We start from the raw sequence: 23,438 nt of genomic DNA, 5'->3' as shown, positions 1-23,438 counted from the left end.
ACACACACACACACACACACTGAAGTGGGCTTCTGCTCATTCCCCTTGCGGTGTGATAACCCAGTCCTTTATTACTCTTCTCCATCTCTCCCTTTTCTCTGTCTCTTCTGTCTCACTTAGATCCTTTTGTTTTTCTCCAGTGTGGACTTCAAAACTCTTCTGGGGAGAGACAGGTTATGTGGTGAACTTTCCACTGTTCTCATGCGTCTGATCCTTCTGCCTCCCTCTGCTGCATTCTCCCACAGTCGTGGGAAAAAAGAAAGTTTTCACGGGACTATATGCAGTCCTGTTTTGGCAGTTTGCTAGTCTGACAAACAAGCAGCAGCAAATCTACAACAGAATGACTGAAAAAGAAAATAATCAAGGTGGAGCAATGGCCCAGTCAAAGTTCAGACACAACCTCATTGAAACTTTCTTTTTCACGACTCCACCAAAGACATATTTTGAAACATTTTATGAAAGCATGTTATGTATAATCCTTTTCTTTTATCTGCCAAAGTCTTTGAAAATCACTTCTAATCCCTCTTATTATCTATTTTACATCTATTAAAAGTGAAAATTTGAGTGATTAATGACTTTTACTCTGCGTCACCTCATTATTTTTGATTTAAACCGACAGCAAATGTTTACTTTGGAGGAAACAGGTTGGTCAGTGATGAACTTGTGTAAATCTCCTCAGGTGTATCTGAGGTGCACTGGTACTCACTTGGGTCCTGAAGTAACTGACTGGCAATGGAGACCCTTCGGCGCTCACCCCCGGAGATCCCAGGGAAAACCTGACCTCCAATAACACTGTGGGCCACGTGACTAAGGCTCAGCTCAGCCATCACTGCTGACACCTACATGGGAGCCAGAGGTCAAGGTTCAGGTGAGACAAGAGTTACAACTATTAGCAAATCTACTAAAAAAGGGCCTGCAGGAGATATCATACGTTGATCAGCTAAAACACTGGAATAAAATCCCCTCATTATTATGAAAAGATTTGCTGTGAACTCTTCAGATAATCACCCTGCTCATGGGAACAATACTCAGGAAATTGCTCAGGGGTTTGAGTCTGACCCCAGCAACAATCTACACAGTCTAAAAAAATAATGTTCAAAAGAACAAGAAAGAAAAAACTAGAAGCAACCAGCACCAGAAAAAAACTCATCTTGTTTCCACTTTAAACTTACAGGATCCAAAGGACCCACTGCTGGTGCCAAGCACCACATGAGCTTCATTAGACCCTGATGAGTGTATTTGATAGCTCCACAAGATTAGGAGAAGCAATATTTTCCCGTTTTTACAGTTTGGAAATATTTCAGAGCGAGGGACTCAAACAAAATATTAGGCTGAGAACAACTGACCTGCCGTTCTTAAATGTCAGGTCAGGTACTTTTTTAAAAAAATGGGCATTTGCAGCATTTATGTGCTGTAAGCAAAGAGATCTGTAACAAAATGTAACACATTCTCAGTCATCTTGATGCTGCACATGACTCTCTGTGAAGCAATAACTCAGCCATACTTAACTAACCTAAAATATAAAACAACACAGCAATGCACCTTCTAAGATTAAGCTGATCATCCAAATAAGCACTGAAACTGTTTGTGTGCTGACATCTTAGTGGATACTGAGATCCATCAGCCTGTAATTTATTTATTTATTTATTTTTCGGGATATGTTCTGTAGCAGGCAGAGATGCCAGGTTTAAGAAAATAATGAAAGAAATGCCCAGACGCAGCTCTAAAGTCACCTTTTTCTTGATAGCTTCAGCCGAGCGTTTCCGCAGGGCCAGCTGAGCTGTGTAGGTCAGAGTCTCCTCCACTGTCAGATAACTCAGCAAGTTATCGCTCTGGAAAAGAATGGCAGAAAGAGAAAACAGGGCATTAACAGAAAAGAAACTAGACACAAAAAAACACTGTAAATTGTGATTTGGTAGCCTTAAAACTAGAAACTACCACCTCTATTCTTCAAGGAGATGGATTAAGAAAACATCTCAGTATTTCTCTTGAGTGGTCATCAGTAAACAAATGGAAGTATATGTTTGGACTGGATACTTTTATGTCACACTCTCTCCATCTATAGCATCTTTGTAGCACATCCCCGTACAGTGAGCATATATCCTCACAAACGTCTATGTTCATATATGCCAGTGCGACCCATCTGTAATATACCTTTGCCTCAGATGTGTGCACACACACAGGCACAGGCGCATGACTTAAACCAGCTGAACCTGCTGCCTGCTTCAATTAACACATGGCGCCTCCCAATCCCACTTCTCCTTATTCTCTCATCTGAATGACTTTAATATGAGGAGCTCATATCACCTCCTCATCTACAGCTTAGCAGCGGAAGTTAATGACGAGGCTTAGAGAGCAGAAGGGGGAGCTATCAGCTAGAGGGGAGAGATGATTTGAAAAGAAGCAAGGCTGGTTTTAAACCAGTGTTTTTAATTCAGGCTTTGGATACACTTGAGCACCTCTCATTGCGAGATTACATATATGAGGAGGCTATCAGGGGTCTTAAGTTAATTTCATACGGAGGCCAGGGCAGCTTTTCAGGAGTTACTGCAGAATGTTCATTGAGTTTGTGGCGGTTTGTACAACCACAGGCAAAACTAAATACATACAGGCTATGTGCATGAGGCCAGCTGCAGTTGAAACTGTAGTGAAAAGTTTAATGAGTGTTTGTGTGAACTACAGGAAAGTGAAATGTGCATGAACTTATTTGCTAATTACTTTAAACTCTGTTCAGTCTCCCATTAATCATTTGTCTAACAGGTCCACTGCTGGGTTTCAACTTCTGTTAAGTGACAATTGTGACAATTATGAATTGGGAATAAATTGTCCTTTATTAGAAGTCATGTAATTTCAACTGCTTTGACTTTTTGTTTGTTATCCATCTGATTGTTAGCAGGATTGCTCAAAATTTAAAAGATGGGATTGGGCCCATCTTTTAAATTTCATTTGGGTTTCAATCCATGAATTCTTTACCATTGTGAAGGTATGTCTTACTACTATGCACACACTGACACTCTAATGGATGCACTGGAGTCAGTTTGGGGTTCAGTATCTGTAATGTTTGGTGAATGCCTGTGGACCCTCTTTTGACTTGTGTAGATGTAGCTGGAAATTATTGTATTTATTTTTTTGTGAAAAAAAAAATGTTTAGAGGCTTTTTGGACGTTACTAAGGATTCAGTTTGTCAAACTGATATTTTATTTTAGCCTTACCCTTGCCATCCACTCGTGTGAAGCGGTCACTAGCTAGCATGCACATCTGAGTGTGTGCGAGAGTATGCAACTTAATAAATGTAATAATAATTAATAATAAACTTGAACAGTAATAGAGGAAGTTTTTTGTTGAACCGTTGATCATTCAGGTGTGCAGTGATTTTAAACCAGGGTTCAGTATTTACACAATGACACTTTGGCCAAATATTGAACGTGAGGATCCAGTGATCGAACCACTCGAACTCCTGACCCCCAAAAAACTGATGTTGTGAAAGGATTAGAATCCGAAATTTGAACAAAGTATGGAGGTCATGCAGTCTTAGACCGCTTTTCTTTTGTTTCTGTGTATATTATTACCATTTAAATGTGCTTTTTATGCAGCTGTTTAAAATCACACAGTAAATTGTTTATAAATGCACATGTTTTTTGTAATAAAGCAACAGAAAAGCGTATGACGAGTTTAAAAATGTCAAAATTGATATGGTAGTTAAGGATATTAAGCAACCCAAGGGTTTTATTAACTTAAACAGAGAAACAATTTTCTTATTAGTGTAAATAAAAGTCTGTTAATTTAACTTAAACACAATTGTTATGTTATTTTAACATTTATTGTATGTAATTTATGTAATTTATGTAATACCTATATGTAACCTAATAGTTATTAACACATAATATTTTATATGTTTATAATATTAACACATATAACACTATGTAATATTAACATTAATATTACTTTTAATTATTTATGAATGCTTATTATATCAATATTGTATCAATAGAAATGCAATACTGGGATAATAAGTAAAAGCTATGAGTTAAATCTTGATGTGTGGACGTTTCTTTGTCTTACCTGCAGCACATAGGAGAAGCAGTCCTGATACTGCTCTTGCTTCAGTTTTCTACCATTAACGAAGACTTCTCCCAGCAGCGTGCCCTGGTTCCCAATCCGCCCTGAGATGGCATCCAGCAATGTGGTTTTTCCTGAGCCTTTATAATGAAAAGTGCAGATAAAGACACATATGCATAAAACACTCATGATTTAACTGATTTTTAACGCTTCCTGATAAAAAATGTTGTATTTCTTTTTCACTTTAAACATTTGGCTCTTAGATTGAACTGAACCTCGAACCTGAGTTGCCCAGTATGCCCATGATCTGCCCACTGTCAACATGAAAGGAGACATCATTCAGGATCTGACGAGTCCATCGTTTCCTGTAGGAGGGTAAGTCCCACCACGGACCCACACGTTCACTGTGAAACACATGTATATATGCACACACGCTTAAGGACAAGGACAGTATTTTTGATATTAGTATTTTATTTTTTTCAACACGATGTCTATCTCGGCTGTGGGAAGAATCAGCTCTTTATGAACAATCAGATAATCAGACAATCACAGTCAAGTAATAATGAGTAAATTAAGTTAAATTCTCTGAGTCTGTTTTTGAGTTACTCGTGTTGGTTGTCAGCAGCACTTACCTGACTGTGTAGGAGATCTTTCTGACACTTAGAGAACAGGTGGGCTCTGATTGCTCCTCTCTGCTGTCTCTCCACACATCTTTCTTCACCTCCGCCACAAACCTGAAGGACTCTTTTACTTTCCCGTTCTGCGGCTCCTCCGTCTGCATTGAATAAAATCTGTTCATGTCTCCTCCAGGTCTGTGTCAAATCTGTTTCACATCAGATTGTTCATATTGTTTCAGTCCCAGATTTTGTCTTCTGCGCCTGTTGCCTGCACACAGCAGAAATGCGAGATCAGTAGTGACTCTCTGGAAGCGTGAGCGCAGCAAATGTCATGTTATCTCAGAGAACTTTGATCAAAGGTTGTATAATGAAGACAAAAAGCACACATGCTAAGTCAGTTCACAGCCCTTCAGTGTGGACTCAGTCCTCATATTGTCGGCTGCTTCCCAAAAAAGCTGTGACTGACAGGATAAAGCAGAGGGCGAACTGACATGACATGAACTCGGATGCTTCAAGAAGAAAGAATTGTGAACTAGAAGGGAGAAGATCTTCAGGAGGACGTGAACAACTGGAGACACAAAGCAGCAGACAGAGAGGAAAATAAAGACCCTAACAGAAGAGGAAAAGAGGAGTATTGACCTCTCTAACCTGCAAATTTTAACCATGGACAATGGCAGTGACCTTATACACACAAACGACTACTCACAGGTTTGTCAGGTCAAAATATGCAAATCTTAGCTCTCCTAAAGAAAATGACCAATCCAGGTCTTAACTTTGTGCTGTTTTACTTTATTTATAGCCCTACCAGCCATTAAACTCCTCTCTTTGACTGAGTATAACATGGGATTTTATTAACTAATCTGAAGTAACCTAAATCAATTTATGATCACTAGTGTGCTCAACCAGTACTAGAAACTTTACTTTATGTGGGTTTTTTGTTTTTTCTTAAAAAAAACCAAACTTATTTATAATCTTGAAGAACAGAATTTGATTGATTTCCTAATATATCATTTTAACATTTTGCTGAAAAACTGGAATTTTTCCCTGAATGCACTTAAGTGCAAATTAATTTAGAAAAAAAACTGTAATTTCAAATAGGAAATGTTGAATTGAATAATTGGTTGGAAAAACACATGGATGGATAGATGGTTTAGCAAGCTCTGTTTTTCTCCTATGTCAGTTTCTGCATCGGGCATGTTCTGGTTGCAACAGCAGGATCAGCAGTGACAACATTTCCAAACTCTATGATGCATTTTGTCGAGATAAATATCCTTAAAAATGCGACCAGAATGCTCTGAAATCTGGATGTTTATGCAATGAGAACCCAAATGAACCATTTAACGTTATTTGTAAAATTAAACTATTTAACTCATTAAGTCCAGAGTAGACTGCTTCAGTACATGAAGTCTGGTAGGCACTAAGGTCACGATCACACCTGGTACCTTTTGCCTTTCCTGGTGTCATTACACTGGCTTCCTGTTCAGTTATTATTGCTTAGCTATAACATGTCCACTGCTGGGTTTCGTTTACTCAAGCATAAAAAAATGTTTTCTATCAAATGGCCAGAAATGCATAAACTTCTGTTAAGAAGGCAACGCAGACTCACTGCTTAAATATGCTAACCCCAGCAAACCCAAGTTGTTTGCTTGCCAGCAGCTTTTACCAGTTTCAGACCAAGCTTTCCCAGTTACAGCACTGAAATCCAGGTCCTTTTTCCTTCCAGTGTTCAAATCAGGATTTGTAACATATTTTTGATCGTGCCCAGTTAAGTGTCTCATTAATTAATACATTCAGTAAAATATCAAATTATTTTTCACTCATTTGTTTAATGGCTTAATTTGGTTGTAAATGTATTAATTGCGTTCTTTGTTTTATTACGTTCACGACTCACATTTTCACATCTATCTGATGTCCGACCTCGTTTTGCTATACAATGAAAAAAAATCAGTAAAAAAAACCAAATATGTATTTGTTTTTTTCAGCCAGTACATTATTATTTTATAGAAGCTTCCATGAGTGATAAATGATCAAATTTGATGTGTGGCTAAAAAAGTCGTTAATTTTAAAACAGAACTGTATACTATAATCTACAGCATGTAAACTAGATTAAGTGGCAGGATGCTGTTAATCTCAATCTGAACATTTGTATTTTTTTTCTTCTGCAACTGAACTATTGGGTTTATTTGAAATTGGACTCTGGTCACACAGGCAGATATTTGCACATACAGTACAAACAGACACACGCAGGTAGACAATCAAACACACAAGTTAATGCGTGTAACAATTTTTTTCCATAAAAGACTAAATGACAAAAAACAAAATCACATATTCTAATCACATCCAACTAATATGTGGCCACAGGTTTATTATCTACTGTATTGTTTGTTGTTACTAACTAAACCCAATTTTGTGGTGTAAAATAAGCAAATTTGTAATTCTGATTTGAAACTTTGAAATAAGAACATCTTGTTTCTCATAGTTTTTAAGGTATATATAGGTCTATATATATAAAAACATTTAGTACATGTATCCTGGTCTGTATGAAACTTATTGACTTGCTTGCTTCGCATTAACAGCATCAAGACAGAGAGTTATTCTCATCTGAGGAGGACAGCAGTCTCTACTTCACCTACAGCGGAGGCTGCAATGTGCTGGAGGTCAAAAACCTTTGCTATGAGGTAACTATAGGTCATCTGACTGACTGGTTCATGTGTATACATGCTGCAGGTGTTCATCATGTACATGTGTTTATGTTCACAGGTGGATACAGCAGCTCAGATCCCGTGGTACGAGAGGCTTTCAGAGTTCAAAATGCCGTGGGAAATTAAAGGAAATAAGCAGACAGCCATCAACAAGCTGAGCCTCACTGTCCACAGCGGACAGATGCTGGCCCTTATTGGCAGCTCAGGTGACGCACAAAGATTTGAAGTATTGCTTTATTAAATAAAGTAATAGATATGCTTTGTTCCACCAGAACAGTAAAGAAAAAAACTGCATTTTCTTGAAGAATAAATGTGTGTTAAGTAAAAATAAGTAGAAAATCTGCTAATTTGGAAGACTCATAGATGCATTCCTCTGGTTCTATATTGCTTATAGTTTGTTTTTTTGAACATAAGCAAAGATGAGAATGTCTTGAATTCAATATGTTTTCAGGTTGTGGTAAAACGTCTCTGCTGGACATAATAACTTGTCGGGATGAAGGAGGCATCATGAAGTCTGGTGAGATTCTAATTAATGGGAAGCACAACACGCCCCAGCTCGTCAAGAAAAGCATCGCTCACGTCCGCCAAGACGATCGGCTTCTTCCTCACCTCACCGTCCGAGAGACTCTCTCCTTTGTTGCCAAACTGAGGTTGCCCACTCACTTCACACAGGCTCAAAGGGACCAGAGGGTAAGATTAAGACTGGTCAATAAATGGGACTCAAACTATTTCCATAACAGTATTTGCATGATTGTTTGGACTGGGAGGTTCTTGTTTATCCATTTTATAATAGAGCCGTTGTCAGCATGTTTATCACATTCTCGTTAAGGCATGCCCTTTTAAACTCTTCAGAGTTTTTGTTGAACAAACACGTGTTAAATGATAAGAATGCTTGTATGTGTCCAGATAACAATGACTAACAGTGTCTCTGGTTGCTGTCTGTCACAGGTGGATGATGTTATCGCAGAGCTGCGGTTGCGGCAGTGTGCACACACCAGGGTGGGAAACAACTACATCAGGGGGGTTTCTGGTGGAGAGAGGAGGAGAGTCAGCATAGCTGTCCAGCTTCTCTGGAACCCCGGTGAGAGATATTAACACAGAGATTAATTAATGTGGTCCCCTGAACCGTCATTTATGTTGTTAAGATAGGGCAATGATTCAAACTGAAGTCCCAATCCAAGCAGCAGCTTTTATATATGGCACACTATTTTAATTGTGTCCTCTACAAGCCACTTTGCAACCCACCTACAGTGCCTCCTTTCCATTTAGCATCTGAGTGTAATCAGTATCATATATGTTGTTTTTGTTGCAACTTCTAAAGTTACTATAGATATAACATTTTTAACCCTTGTGTTTATGCGAGTTTTAAATGTTTCAGCTCTAAACAGGGTATTTCATACCGTTTCTGAACATCTATAAACTACTGGGAAGTGACACGAGTGTAACAGTTCTTCCTGTGAATAACAAACACATTTGACTAATTACTGACTTTAACAATCATGATTCCTCTGTTATTTTCGAGCTCATACTGTTAAGATCTGTTATATAAAGAACAGGCTTTATCAGAGGTGATAGATTGGTCTATGTCCCCTCTCAGGTATTTTGATCCTGGATGAACCCACATCCGGTTTAGACAGCTTTACCGCTCATAACTTGGTGATCACACTGTCCCGTCTGGCTCGGGGAAATCGTCTGGTCCTGCTTTCAGTCCACCAGCCTCGATCAGATATCTTTCAGCTCTTCGACCTCGTCGTCCTGATGTCTTCAGGTTCAGCTGTTTACTGCGGTGCAGCTCGTGAGATGGTGCCTTACTTCACTGCTCTGGGACACCCCTGCCCACGATACTGCAACCCCTCTGACTACTATGGTTAGTAAGTGTGTCAAAAGAGAATTAAGATGTGCTTCTTCCCAGCATGCAATAACATCTTCTTACCAACCCCATGCTCACTGGTAACTTAAGGAAAGCTGGGACCCAACAATTTACCACTAAGTTTCCAAAAGAAGCATTTGTTTTCATCTTAATGATAAATACTACATCTCTTTGTGTTTTTCATTCTTTTAAACCTATTTAAGCCTCATGTTGTTGGTGTCCTGTGTCTTTTATGTGTGTGTGTGTATCCAGTTGATCTGATCAGTATAGACCGGCGCAGTCCAGAGCGAGAAGCCGAGTGTTTGGAGAGGGCCAGAGTTCTGGCTGAGCAGTTCATGGAAAAGGTTCGTGATACTGACGACCACATGTGGAAAGCCGCTGGGACTGATGTAGCGCAAACCGACAGGTGATCATGTTTTTGTGTTAAAGTTTGGCTTTTTTTAAATTTTATTTTAATTGTTCATTCAATAATAAAACAGTAAGTAGTGATAATGAACCAGCATTTTTCTAATAAAGCACAAGATTTTCTGTATTTTTTGTAAGAAATAACACCACAATATCTCTGCTTACAGCTTTCCAGATATAGGGATTTACTGTTTTTTGTGATTACCTGTTGTAGATGCTTAAAAACCCTTTATGGTCATGCTTAAGCTGTGGACCAAACGTTTAAAACCCAGACCAACCCATCCATTACTCTTTTTCCCACACACAGCAGCCCTCAGCAGCCAAGCAAGAGAAAAGAAGATGAAGTAATAACTATTTCCAGGCATGAAAACAGACTGCCAGGCAAACTACACCAGTTTGACACCCTCATCAAGTACGAGCATGAATGTTTTGGAGCACTCAAATCTATGTGACTGAATATGAACGCTGACCTCTCTCCTCTTGTTCATCAGGCGTCACATGTATAATGACTTCAGAGACCTGGTCACCCTATTAGTTCACGGCTTCGAGGCCCTCCTCATGTCGCTGCTGGTCGGCTCTCTCTACTACGGGGCAGGAGAAACCCGCCTGTCCATTCAGGACACCGTGTCTCTTCTCTACATGATCGGAGCTCTCACCCCATTTGCTGTGGTGCTGGACGTCATAGCTAAATGTGAGTAATAAAGCAGTTTGAAAGGATAAAGCCAGTAATAAGTGTCACTGAGGTTGTGTTTTGATTTCTCTATGCATTTACTTTAAATTATTTAAGTGTTTTATGTTATAAATGTTCACATGTAATAAGTATCATAAAAAAATTATCTGTTTAAAATAAAGCAAAAATCACTGAAGGCATTTCAAGTTGTGACCTCTGCATTTGCAGTCATTTGCAGATGTCCACAATTTCATTGTACATGCGCAATGACGAAAGGGCTATTCTATTCTATTCTATTCTATTCTATTCTATTCTATTCTTTGAATTAATGATGAACACTTTAACAGAGCAGGTAAAGGTAGGATGGTTCAGAATGGAAAGATTATCAGAGTTATCAGACAGATTTTTGTTCTTTAACCCTGAACTTTATGACATCCAGCCACATGTACAGTGTAGAGGTGTCTAGCCATAACCATAAAAAGTCAAGTTTAATTCAGGTCAAGGTCAGAAGACACCAAAAGATAGAAAAATGATGCCAGGCTCACTTAGAATTAAATACTGTGACTCTAACTGCAGAGAGAAAATTAAAATAAAAAAATCTCTGAAACTGCATTTTGTCCAGTATCATAACATTTATGTAGAGAGACATTGTGCTATATATTCATGTCCTAACCTAATACAACTCTTTGACATCTTAGTTTTTAAGAAAAAAAAAACTGCCTGGCTGAGGCTAAATACAGCTCATGAAGCTGATCCTACTGCATGTATTGTGAACTGAGTGTCGTTAGACTGAATGCTCTCTGCAGGTCACACAGAGAGAGCCATGCTTTACCACGAGCTGCAGGACGGCATGTACTCTGTGACCTCCTACTTCTTTGCCAAGGTAAAGTCCAGTGATAAAACTGAATCTCCAGCAGGGGCCAGTCTTGTTCCATGCTGGAGTCACTGTATGCTGAATAGTACTACAAGTATGTTTTATGCATTTTTGACTGTCGTGTATTTTTGAATATATGCTTTTTCTCCATTTTCAGGTTTTGGGGGAGTTACCAGAACACTGTGTGTTCACATTAGTCTATGGTCTGCCCATCTATTGGCTGGCAGGACTTAACAAGGCGCCAGACCGTTTCCTTCTGAACTTCTTGTTAGTGTGGCTGATGGTTTACTGCAGCCGGGCCATGGCTCTGTTTGTAGCTGCTTTGCTTCCCACCCTGCAGACTTCTGCCTTCATGGGCAATTCTTTGTTCACCGTCTTCTACTTGACTGCAGGCTATGTTATCAACCTGGAGAATTTGTGGCTTGGTGAGGAATTATTTGCGTTATAAACCGTAAACAGCAGGCGACAGCTTCGGAAAGAAAAATGAGCTGGTCAGCATTTAATGTTTGTTCATGTTTTTGGTCTCCACAGTGGCATCATGGCTCTCTTATGCCTCATTCATGCGCTGGGGTTTTGAGGGCATGCTGCAGGTGCAGTTCAGAGGCAACGAGTATTCCGTCACCATTGCAAACATGTCTATCAATGTTGATGGCATACACGTGAGTTAAACACTATCATTTCAACTAAAGTTATGATTTGTTTACACATTACTGTTAGGTTTGCTATTATCTGTACAGATATTAAATCTTTAAGATTTATAGGACTAAACAAATCAGTCCATTAGAGAGTTATCAGGACTGTTAATGTTTTTAAGGACCTGCTAATTCTTACTTTAATGGACAAATCCATTTGATGAACATTTTTCTCCTCTAATCCTTTCTGTATGTCATTCAGGTGGTGGAGGCCCTGCACATGAACCAGTACCCGCTGTACTCTTGCTACTTGGTCCTACTTGGAGTCTGTCTGGGCTTCATGGTGCTCTATTTCCTGTCCCTAAAATTCATCAAGCAGAAGTCCAGTCAAGACTGGTGAACAAAACTGAGAAAAACCAAACGCCCTCTGACATCATCAGGGTTTTTATTTTGCATAAGTGGAAGGGAGGTTCTAGTTCGGCTGGTTTCGATACCAAACTTTCCATTTTATTCCTCTTTAGACATTTAATTCAAATGCTATAAAAGTAAAATACATGCATGATTAAAATGTTTAGAATTTTGTAATTTCAGCATCATAAACTTTACCTGTGTAATGGGAAAAATATTCATAAAATACTATATTTACTCATCTGAAATATTTCAAAATGCTTCCATCGTTTACGGTTTTAATCTGCCAACAGAAAAAGATTTACAGAAGAAAAAGTTGAGCGTGGTGATGAAACAGTTTGGAGTCGCAGTGCCGCTGCCTGCTGCTGGATGGCAGCAGAGGACTGTCGTAACATTGATTTGAAAATAATGAACTTTTCTCTCGTTCGCCCTCTTTTTCCCAGGCATGGCAGATGATTAGAGCGCTACTTTAGCAGATATCAATCTGCAGCTTTTGCTTGTTCCATTTTCGATCTTCCTTCTCAGCGTTATCTTTTTTTTGTATATGTAAAGTTATTAAGCATATTATTAAGACAGAATACTGAGCACTGAAGAAAGATGACCAAGAGAAATTTAGTAGGCCAACTCACACTCGGAAAAAACTTCTTGTGTAGACTGAATGCTATGTAAGCTGTGAGTTTTTGCACTGGTGCAAAAGCCTCTTAAATCTTTTTTCTAACGTGGTTTGAGCCCAAATGAGTAAAGTATCGTCTCAAAATGCCTCACTTCTGCGTGTTTATGTTTGGTTTGTGCACTCATCCTCAGCCTTCACATTCACTTACACGATGGAGTTCACTGGAGCTCTGCAGCTGCTTGAAAATTAAACTGGAAGTGTAATTTTTCTTTCTTTTTTGTGTGTATCATCCTTCGCATCACGGCTATTTTGGCAAAACACAATGCTCCTTTATGCAGAAATATTAAGAGGATATTGTAAGTTTATATATCACCATAACTTAGAAAACATGCTGGTTTACATCAGAAGTTCCTTCTTCTGTGCCTTAATTTGTTTTCCAAATGAGCTCCGCTGACCTCAACAAACCCGCAATCTTCTTGGGGAAAAACCAGTGAGTGTTATCTAAGGCCTGGCTCTGAGAGGGCTGCGGGCATTGCATTACATGAATATCTAGGGAATATCCGAGGCCAGCACAGAGTTCAATGTCGAGTAGAGGAGAGCTGCAGAGAGCTGGGGTTAGACAGTATAAGATCATCTATCAGTGAAGCAAAATGTTTCCCAGATCAGATCAATGGCTACATGTCTTGCATGAAAATGTATCTACACATGCAGGAGCTTTCTGAGCAGACTGTGTAGGATGGCGTGTTTGAGCCTATTTTATTGTTTCATGGCTTCAAGACTGTCACAGGTACACTAATTGTGGGGTTGCCAATCACTTGAACAAAAAAAGGAAGAAAAAAAAAAAACAGGTCAGTGGTTATGGTATGTGCCCTTGACCTTGCACAAGCTGGTTGTTATTGATACCTAAGCTTTCTTCACACACGACAATGAAAGTCTAAATTTTTCTCTATGCTCACTCAAAATTCAGACTTGCAGACCTGGACCTGCTAGATTTCTCAATTCACAAACATATGGTAGCTAATTATGTGTGATGGGAAAACCTGGAACCTTCAGTGCACAAACACTGAAAATATAGTATGTAAGCCACACCTTAAACTTAAGACCAAAACAAGCATTTCAGTGTTTGAAATATAATTTTAATATTGCAAAAACAGTCAAACATACATTAATATATTTGCGAGCTTCAACACTTCTTTGAAAAGGACCTTTAATAACATAAATTTCCAAATTGTGTTTGTTTCTAGCCTGCCGCTGGAAATGACCTTACATAAAAAAAGGAGGAAAAAGCCCAACATTAGATTAATTATGACCTTTGACTCAAAATTAGTCATATATCCATCCATTCATCTCATGTCTTCACATTTCTTCAGCTTCACATTGTTGCTTGGGTATATAGATTATAATGTAGGGTATATGACAAATACAAAACCTATTCACTCATGTGTTTTTACACATGCTTTAAAACAGGTATTACATTTAATTATGTGTTTAACTTGTGCAGAGGCCCTCAAAAAGCTCAAGTCAGAAACTTGAGCGTTGGTGATGTAATGCACATGCAACACATGGCTCCAGTCGTTTTGGAGATCCACCTGAAACATGTTGAAGAATTTATAGGTTTTGTGGGTATAACTTAATTCTGTAAAGTAAAAGATGCACTACCTTGAAAACTGTTGTTCTTGAGTAAATGCATTTTGTCCCCTGAGCTGCACCCGATTAAGACATAAAACATCACCCAAGGTGGGCTGGGTATTGTGAAAAGAATTTTTCTTTTAATTGCACAAAAACCTCACACACTCGGTCTGGGTTCCTACCATCGTTTATTAGCATAAATACTTCTGTACATTAGCAACATGTTCAACAGTATTGATACCGCAGTGGACAGAATCTCAGCATCCAAAAGTTACAACACTCAACATTTCAGATTGAACAACTCATATTAAAAAAAGAAAGAAAGGAAGAAAATTGTGGGATTTGCAATGAGGTATGAGGAGAGGATGATTAATCTCTATTCCTCCGCTGTCGCCTGGGCTTTGGCAGCTCTCAGCTTGTCTGCATAAAACTTAAAGGACTCCTGCAAAGAGAAAGCAAAGGCAGACCATTCAGCAACAAACATCCCAACACCTGCTCACCTGATGCAGCCTTACACCGTAAGGCGTGTTTTGTATCTCGCCTCTTTCTTAAAGTAAGCGGCACTGGAGCCCTCCTGGGTCCGTCTAAATAGTCTCCAGTCTCCAACCAGGTTGTCTCGTTTCATCTTTAAATCCCCATTAATACACAAATAAGGGATTTGTAGCACATTCCCCAAACACGCACTTCCGTTCTTTGCCTCTGTTCCTGGCTAATTAATCAGTGTTTTGATCCAAACAAAGTGTTGTGGTGGGTGTTTTTGGGAGGGGGAGAAGGTGAGAGCTTTTCTGCAGATTACGCCAGCTCCTTACAATGTACGTTTGCTTATTAATGTAGTAATTAATGCCGATAAATCGCCGTGCTCACTACAGAGAGGGAGAGGGAGATCCTGGCACGCGTTTCAAACAGTTTCGAGGGGGTCAGAGCACCCTAATTAAAAATATCTTATTTCCTCTAAAGGTTTGTCCACATGTTGGCTTATTTGGCTACATTCTGACAAAGTTCAAAGCATTTAGAAATAAAAAGAAATAAAACTGAAACATTTCTTTTTGGAAACAGGCTGCCAGAAAATGCAAACCTCTATACATTCGGAGAGGATGAAGACCAGCGTCGGGAGCTGCGCTTTTATTTGTAGAAACTTCTCAACACTGTGACTCTTCACCTTTCCCTCTCCTTGCAACTCTCCTCCCTCTACTCTGTTTATAAAATCCAGCAATCACTTAACTACCCTGGTGTTCAGTAAATAATGTAAGAGCTTCTCTACCTTCATCCCCTCTTTCTCCTTCTATCTTCGTACTGCAGGTGAGTGATGTGAAGGTAAGGCTCCGGCCTATACCTGCCTCAAGGGGACAGCGCATCAAAAGTGCGTGTTTGTTTGTGTGTGTGTGTTTGTGTGTGTGTGTGTGTGTGTGTGTGTGTGTGTGTGTGTGTGTCGTGTGTGTGTGTGTGTGTGTGTGTGTGTGTGTGTGTGTGTGTGTCCTCTGCTAAAAATAGACCCACATCAGCTTAAAAAAATGTTCATCGTGCTGAAATGCTCAAAAACACTATGAACCCAAAAAGAAGAGTGGCTATTGCAGTGACACCATCTCCCTTACACAACTCCGTGACTCTGGGGCGCCATTTCTTACTCACACTCACACACACACACACACACACACACTAATGGCTTCAGGAGGCTTGCTGCAGGCCTGGGCATGCTGAAGTATACTGAGCGGGCATACTGCTCCTTCATATTAGTATGGCACACAGAGACCACAGCACACATTAGGACACCAGCACAACAAGTGCTAGCACTGGTTAGGAGCTGTGAGGTGCAGCAGGCCAAACAGAGCATCTCAAGAGAGGAAACAGAACGCGGTGACGGCAAAAACTGTTAATGCAATTCTAACTCATATCCCTGAATTAAAGATGACAGTGTGCACTTCAATGACAGCTTTAGTGTGTGGTTTAAAATCCACTGTGGTGATGTACAGAGGCAAAACATAAGGAAAAAGTCACGTTTAAAGAAAACTTGCCAACTGGAGCTTCATTGTCAATTCTTTCTTAAGAGGTTAATTCACTGCTTAGTTAAAATTTGTGTTCACCCTAAAATGAAAGGCAGAAATGTAAAGAGAAAAAACATGCATTTAAAAATGCATCATAAATTCTGTTTTAGGTTTATTTCTAGTTGTAGTGAACTATGCTTTCCATGTTTATGCTGGTAACACAAACCAAAATGTTGATAATATGAATGCAGTTGCTCATAATTCCTTCCACAGGTCCAGAATGTCATTTGTGGAGGTCTGATGCAAACTCGGTATTTTGTACACATCATTCAAAATTCACCTCTAACCCAAAAATCAATTGTGTTTAAGGGCACTTAAAAAAACAACAACTTTTTCCTTTACGTCAGAGTTTGAAATGTACAACAGTGTGGAGTACACAAAAGCTTCACAACTGAATTTTCTGAATGAAGGAAGAGCAACTTTTCTCCTGCAGTTTTTCTGCCCTTCATATCTATGGTTCATTTTATTTAATCAAACCTCTAAAATGTTAAAACACAAACACATTTGCATCCGAGTGTTTGCTCAAAGCATCTCCTGTGTGTGTGTGTGTGTGTGTGTGTGTGTGTGTGTGTGTGTGTGTGTGTGGGAGACTTACGGGGGGCTCGGGGAAGGGCACCGTCTCTCCTGCTTCGCGGTAAAGCACAGCCAGACGTTTGAGTGACAGCTCGTCTACAACTATCCCCTCCTTCTGCATCTGCTCATGCAAAGCCTTGGCTGCTGGTAAGTCCTTATCCAGAACTGCCAGATGAAAGTGGGGAGTGGGAGGGAGAAAGTCAACAAATGAGACAAGAAACATGTCTTATTTGAATTTGGATATTTAGAGAAAACTGACAGTGTGGTGGGATAATCATGTTATTTTCCCGGCAATTTATTGGTGCCAAGAAATTTGATTTTTAAATGCAGCTGCACATTTGACTATCTGTGCATTCCCATTTTTTTCCTTTTTTTCTTGGCAGTGTGACACTTTCTTTTTATTACTTGTGTTTGTTGGTTCAATGGAGGAAGTGGAAAAAGAACATAGGGGAAGAAATAGGCGAGGAGTCACTGGCACCTTGGAAAATATATTCTCAAGGTGCAAATTAAAAACAGCTGGACAGTAAAATAAGGTTTTATAGACATTAAAAATGATGACAAGAAAAAAAATATTAAAGGGTCAGTAACTTTCATTTTTAGGGAGACAAACCTGAAACAACTGCACACAAATATCTGTGGTTGTGTGCAGCCAAAAGGGAAGGTCACAAAGGTGAAAAAAATGAGAGTGAAAGGAAAAAAGAAAAGCCCTGAAAGAGAAAAAAGAAAAAGTACACAGATGGGACAAAGAACGGAGGCGAGCAGAGCATCACTAATTGCTTCCCCTATGGCTGCCTTGACCGACCAGCGAGCTAATGCTAATTAAATAGTCATGTCTTCTCATCTCTGGTGTGACAAGGTACGGAAGAAGGGGGGACTGGTGGGTGAGAAGGTGAAGTGAAAGCAAAGAGAGGAGGATAAAAAAGAAAAAAAAACTGAGGACAAGAAAATGTAGACAGGAGCAAAAAGGTGGAGAGAGGGGGGAAAAGCTGAGTGGTGGAACGTGTTGAGATTAGCACGCTAGGCTAGCCAGGACAGCTAACTCATTAGAGGACATGTGTTCTAACCCCTGAACGCTTTCCTACACACACACCCTGAGCTTGACCTGATGCATTGTTAATGGGTCTGTTAATGTTGACTTAGCTACAGTCCAGTGAGCCGCATGCTGCACTACCAGACCCGTTCAGCTCTTCTGTAAGAACGAGTGCCTGTTTATGCATCTTACCGTGACATTTCATCAGGTATGGGTACAGCAGTTCCTTCTCCGCAAAGCCTGGAATCAAGCTGAGCAGGTTCTTGATCTTACCCACCTAAACACAAACACATTACACATGCAAGGACGCGCATGTAAGGAGTTGAACTGTGATTCATATCCCGATAACAAAATAGAAATTAAAATATGCTCCAACAAAATGGGTAAAAATAATAATGCTGTTCAAAAGTGAGCGTGCTTTTTAAACATGGAACAGACTGCAGACGCTCAGGTTCCTAATTCCACGTGTGGCTATTTGAACTAAGTCATATTAAGGAATATTTTGCCTCTCTGATATTTCAGACTTCATTCAGAAAGACAAAAATCAATGTAGATGCATTTCTGTGTACTCAACTTCACCAAGGTGAGTACACAGGCACAACTCAGGGGATGCTCAGGCAATCTAGTACATCCCAGTGCCTTCAGAAATTGACATTTGGGATTATTAAGTGGTGAGAACTGGACTTCCAGGGGAAAATCCACACATATCAAGATATGCGAAAGGTTCAGAGGTGCACAGAAAAGCCTACTTGAAGGGGATTGTGGCCAAATGTAAACATTAATAGGGTCAAAAAAATTCAAGTCTTTAGACTAGATTTAGAGATCTGAGACATCAGGATTACAGCAGTCACTTGAAAGGAGAAGTGTAGTTAAATATCATAGAGGTTGCATTTTGATTAGTCCATAATTAAGGAAACCCACTTGGTCACAAATAATGTGTTCACGAATGATAGAATTTCTTACCTGCCCAGGTGTCTGAGCCTTTTGGGTTACAAAGGACAGCAGCACTTCCTTCTGTTCAGCCAAAGCATTGCAACGCTGCATTAGGACAAAAGAGACAAAAAAAAGAGAGAGAGAAAGAAATAAGAGCTTAAGTGTGATAGTCGACAGCTGATCCTCTCGACTCTTTCTGAAGTCAAGAAGACACTTCAGTCTTCTTTTTAAATAGGTACAGTATATAAACACACACACGCACACTCCAGCACACCCAAGCATTCGTATAAACATTCGCACACTCAGGGTTACACTCAGGTTAAAGGATAATTATGAATCTAATAACTACTCATTTCTTTATGACCTTAATAGGTACAGAGCTTCACAAAAAGCATAATTATCGCTAAGTCCAACTAAAGGCCATGTCTGTTACTCAGTGGAAACATCAGTACGGTCATAGCGTGACTGCTTCCTGTGCAGCTTGGACTGGAGCGATTTACACTGATGAGCTGATGACAGGAATTCAAAACAGAAGTGAAAAAGTTTCAGGCAGATTCCAGCAAATAATTCGCCACAAACAGGCGTCTTAACTCTTTATCTTTTAGGAGTAACCCTAGCGGTTGAAGAAGTCAGACAATTTGTGTTTGTTACAACATAGAAATAATCAACCAAAGCTTTGTGACGTTAAATCTTATACCATTGGAAAGCCTGCTCATGAAAGAGTGCTGAACATAACCACATTGGCTGACTTGTGACAAATACTGGTTGAAGAGTGCAACCAAGGCTGTTGTGGCTGTGTATGGTTCTTCCATTTCTATTTAAAACACATAAATACATTGAGAAACGATTCTAATGTTTGTCAAATCGCATCTTTATTTATCTATAGCGTGTTAAAACTCGTCATTAATGGTACAGGGAGGTCACCTTTATGGGGGACACACTTAATGTTGCTCTTTTTAAAGAACTGTCAGAGAAATTGGTAAACTGGGTGTCAGATTTTGAGTTCCTATTACACTGAAAAACAGCATCCCCCCCAGTAACTGACATGTTTCTGTCACTGGCCAGTTAACGACTGCTTATTGTGAAAACACGCAAACATACATATGATATACTCTGTGGGTTTGTGAAGGAGATTGCCTTTCTGTGACTGAGAGAGTCTCTTGGCTGAGCTGCGTTGAGGTCCGATTACTAGCCAGTCGTAAACTGACACGTTTCCCTCCTCTGCTCCGCGCAGAATTAAAAGCGGATGGCCTGCAAGGCTATTAAAACGCAGCTTCACACACAGACACGGAGCAGCCTGCCTTCTTCTGGAGTCACTAAGTGCAGAATAGCTTTAGTACAATCAGGCAATTAGACTACCACTATGCTACTTCACTTTTTGAAGCAACTTTGCTCCATGCTCTCATTCGCTCTCCTGTATTTTTTGCCCTCCCTTGCTACTCCAAACAGTCCCAGTGGTAAAGCCGCAGCTGAACAGACCTACCTTCTCCTTTGCTGCTCACACACACTGCCTAAAAGCTCTGGATACCTGGGGAATTCTTCCCCTTTTTCCTCAGTGACCTCTCCCAGCGCAGTTATAGACGAGACTGTAACGCACACACCTCACAGCTTCTTTCTCGCTCCTTAATGACTTCATCCCTCTCGCTCCCCATCGACCTCACCTCCATCTCTCCTGATATACTTGTCATCATTATAGTGTGCTTGCCTGCATAAAAGCTTTTCAGAGTTGTGGTCCTGCTTCACTTATGGGATGGAGGAGTTGGGAAGCTACCCTGCAGTGACCCTGGAAGAGCAGCTTGGAGGGGAGAGTCAGGAAAACGAGAGGGACAAACCACAGCATGTAGCTCAACCTCGGTCACATGTGAGACCAAACTCAAACTTTAACAACAGGACGGCACATGTTACCATGAGACATTCTTGTAATGTTACGGTTTTTCGGAGTTTACAGCAAAACTATAATATTGAGATCAAATAAGCTATACAAGCAATCATTCACCCCCACCAGACTTCAAAAAGGGACACTATCATTATCAGTGTTGACTTTAAAGTTTAAAGTGACTTTAAAATTGCAGTTTTCAGTCTTAAAATTTGCTTGAAGTTTAAATATGTGGAAAATTTGATCCACCCTAGTAAGCGCCTTGCAGTTCTGATGCATCTTTTAATTCTTCTGGATGGTTAAAGTGAAGCTGATGTTTAATCATTTTATTCAAGGGGTACAAATGAGGATCATTTTGATGGTACTTTGATATTTTTCCTAACCACGTTCCCCTTAGTGCCTGACTCTTACTTCAAAAATTAAAGGTGAGATTACTTTCTAAGGCTCTGCAATAGCGTCTTATCCAACCTATTTTCTGAGATTCCCCCCCTATTATCGTCAGGTCCACTGCAACATGAAAAATACAGTAAGGAAAATATGTGGTAAAAGCAAGAATGTTACCATTTAATGCATTGCTTTCTTATATCAGTCTGAGGACGTCACTGTTCAATTGCACTCTTATTTTTTAAGCCATCCTGTGCCATTTATGCGATTTAAACTTTATTAGTTTTTCCAATTGACTTTATGTGTTTGTCTTTAATATTGTTTGTTTGTTTACAAATTTCTCCTTTTACTGATCCATTTCTTAGCATATACATGTGTTTATCGTGTTTTCTGGGTTTGTATTAGACTTGTTTTTAACCTGTGATCCCTGTTCTGTGTATTTTTGTATACTTGCATTGTTAATCCATCTGCCAGAGCTGAAAAGCACTTTGGGTCAAATCCTGTTGTTTTTAAAGGCGCTATATAGATAAAGGTGATTTGAGTCATCTGCATTTGTGTGGGGATTCATCAGTGCGCACAGACTAGTGATAACATTTGGGAGCAACTTATGCTGCTGTGCAGACAAAATGTTTCAGAGAAGGCCTATTTTAGACTTTATTTGTCTCTTGATTTGATGTTTTACTTAACAGGGAAGCAGTGTAAAGGTGAAACCAGTGTCCCATTGATTTAATTTTGTGTTAATGCTACAGTTTTTGTTTTTTTTTAAATTTGTTTTTTTTTTTAAGGATTCGCAAGATCCCTGGATCAAACCAAGGAGGAGACACAGCTTCCCAGGTCCTTCCATGCAGAGCTACCTGGTGTGGTGTCCAATCGTGAATAAGGGACCATTATTGTCCCAAGAGATGCACAGAACTTGGGCAAATAATTATTTTGTACATTGCAGGCCTTCGATTCTTCATTTCTGTCTCTTATTTTGCACCATGCTCTCCATCCATCTCCTGTCTCTCACCCATCTAGCTGCTACATATTTATATCCCCAGGCTCAATGCAAAGTCATTGAGCTGTAATATACGAACTGTTGAATAAGTGAAAGAGTAGGAGGCAAATTTCAGACCACAAGACTCAGTGGTGGAAAGCGGGCAAGCTTTTCCTGACATCAACGCAAGGTTGGATAAATAAGTGAACGAATGCGGCAGGAGAACCTCTCCAACAACACTGGGGTCTGACAACTGGATGAAAGCAACTGGGAGTTGTGATGGACTAAATTCACTACAAGGTCCCTTGTTGATATTTTCTCCCCTCTTTTGGCAAATTTTAATTACTTTGATATCATATATTAAAATGTAAAAGCACAGAGCAGTCAAATGGAGAAGCGCTCACTGGGACAGAAACACCCCATATGATTTAAAATTTATCTAAAGTGGTCACAAAAAAAAAAAAAAAAATGAAGAACATCACTTAGTATGTGCATTTTGCTCCAATTCCAAGCTGAATAAACAAAACTCAGCAGGGCTTAAATAGTACCTTAACTTGGCCATAAGAAATAGTTAAGTTTTCATTTTCACAGCAGATTCTTTCATTTCTATTTTTGCACATTTTTTTGTGACGGTCACACATTTGATTTTACCCAGGACAACCCACTGTGTTCCTCTTGTAAGACATTCAGCATCATTCAAGTCACTCTTATCTTCTCTTTACACAAAGACAAATCGAGGTTATTGAGAGCGTGCACAGTGAGAAGCACAGTGAGAAGCACAGTGAGAAGCACAGTGAGAAGCACACAGACTCCTTCACGCCGTGATTAAATTGTGATGAAGTAACGTGAGAAAAGTAAAGTATCGATGTATGAAAGGTAGCTAATTTCCCTCTAATATTAATTATGAGTATTCTAGCTCATCTCAGCCACTGAAGGCTACAACCAAGCCAGAGGAGATAAATAATCTGAATCTAACATACCTTTGGACAACACTTGGCTAAAAGTATACTTCTGATACTTCAAACCAAAATGTCTTGGCTTTTAGCCTATGAGCTATTATTCACACACACACACACACACACACACACACACACACACACACACACACACACACACACACACACACACACACACACACACACACA

General features: G+C 39.6%; 3 protein-coding genes across 4 annotated transcripts in view; 1 reads left to right on the top strand and 2 right to left on the bottom strand.

Moving 5' to 3' along the window:
• Positions 1-4,975, bottom strand: part of abcg5 (ATP-binding cassette, sub-family G (WHITE), member 5) — a 14,522-nt gene extending 9,547 nt beyond the window's left edge. The window contains exons 1-5 of the mRNA XM_005930553.3: positions 4,692-4,975; positions 4,342-4,463; positions 4,063-4,199; positions 1,734-1,832; positions 707-839 (exon numbers count right to left, since the gene is read on the bottom strand). Coding sequence (XP_005930615.1) covers positions 707-839; positions 1,734-1,832; positions 4,063-4,199; positions 4,342-4,463; positions 4,692-4,858 — 658 coding nt within the window. The 5' untranslated portion in view covers positions 4,859-4,975. The remainder of the gene's footprint in view (positions 1-706; positions 840-1,733; positions 1,833-4,062; positions 4,200-4,341; positions 4,464-4,691) is intronic.
• Positions 4,976-5,056: 81 nt separating this feature from the next.
• On the top strand, positions 5,057-13,001 carry abcg8 (ATP-binding cassette, sub-family G (WHITE), member 8). Of its 2 annotated transcripts, none has more exons than XM_042220299.1 (13): positions 5,057-5,384; positions 7,253-7,354; positions 7,437-7,584; positions 7,830-8,068; positions 8,327-8,459; positions 8,976-9,245; positions 9,501-9,654; positions 9,964-10,065; positions 10,145-10,344; positions 11,130-11,206; positions 11,355-11,622; positions 11,729-11,856; positions 12,092-13,001. In XM_042220299.1, the coding sequence occupies exons 1-13, from the start codon at positions 5,340-5,342 to the stop codon at positions 12,227-12,229; spliced, it is 2,004 nt and encodes a 667-aa protein (XP_042076233.1). In that variant the 5' UTR covers positions 5,057-5,339; the 3' UTR covers positions 12,230-13,001. The 2 variants fall into 2 exon arrangements, with proteins under 2 accessions (XP_042076233.1, XP_005930620.1); XM_005930558.3 differs by having other exon boundaries at positions 9,961-10,065.
• A 963-nt stretch (positions 13,002-13,964) lies between these two features.
• Positions 13,965-23,438, bottom strand: part of lrpprc (leucine-rich pentatricopeptide repeat containing) — a 60,565-nt gene continuing 51,091 nt past the window's right edge. The window contains exons 35-38 of the mRNA XM_005930561.3: positions 19,088-19,162; positions 18,317-18,401; positions 17,117-17,259; positions 13,965-14,921 (exon numbers count right to left, since the gene is read on the bottom strand). Of these exons, the coding sequence (XP_005930623.2) occupies positions 14,856-14,921; positions 17,117-17,259; positions 18,317-18,401; positions 19,088-19,162 (369 nt within the window). The 3' untranslated portion in view covers positions 13,965-14,855. The remainder of the gene's footprint in view (positions 14,922-17,116; positions 17,260-18,316; positions 18,402-19,087; positions 19,163-23,438) is intronic.

This window comes from Haplochromis burtoni, unplaced genomic scaffold (assembly GCF_018398535.1).
Source record: "Haplochromis burtoni strain Fernald_Lab_line unplaced genomic scaffold, NCSU_Asbu1 Contig_46, whole genome shotgun sequence".
NCBI lineage: Eukaryota > Metazoa > Chordata > Actinopteri > Cichliformes > Cichlidae > Haplochromis > Haplochromis burtoni.
The sequence above is the reverse complement of the archived record's forward strand: the minus strand, read 5'-3'. Positions and strand labels throughout refer to the sequence as shown.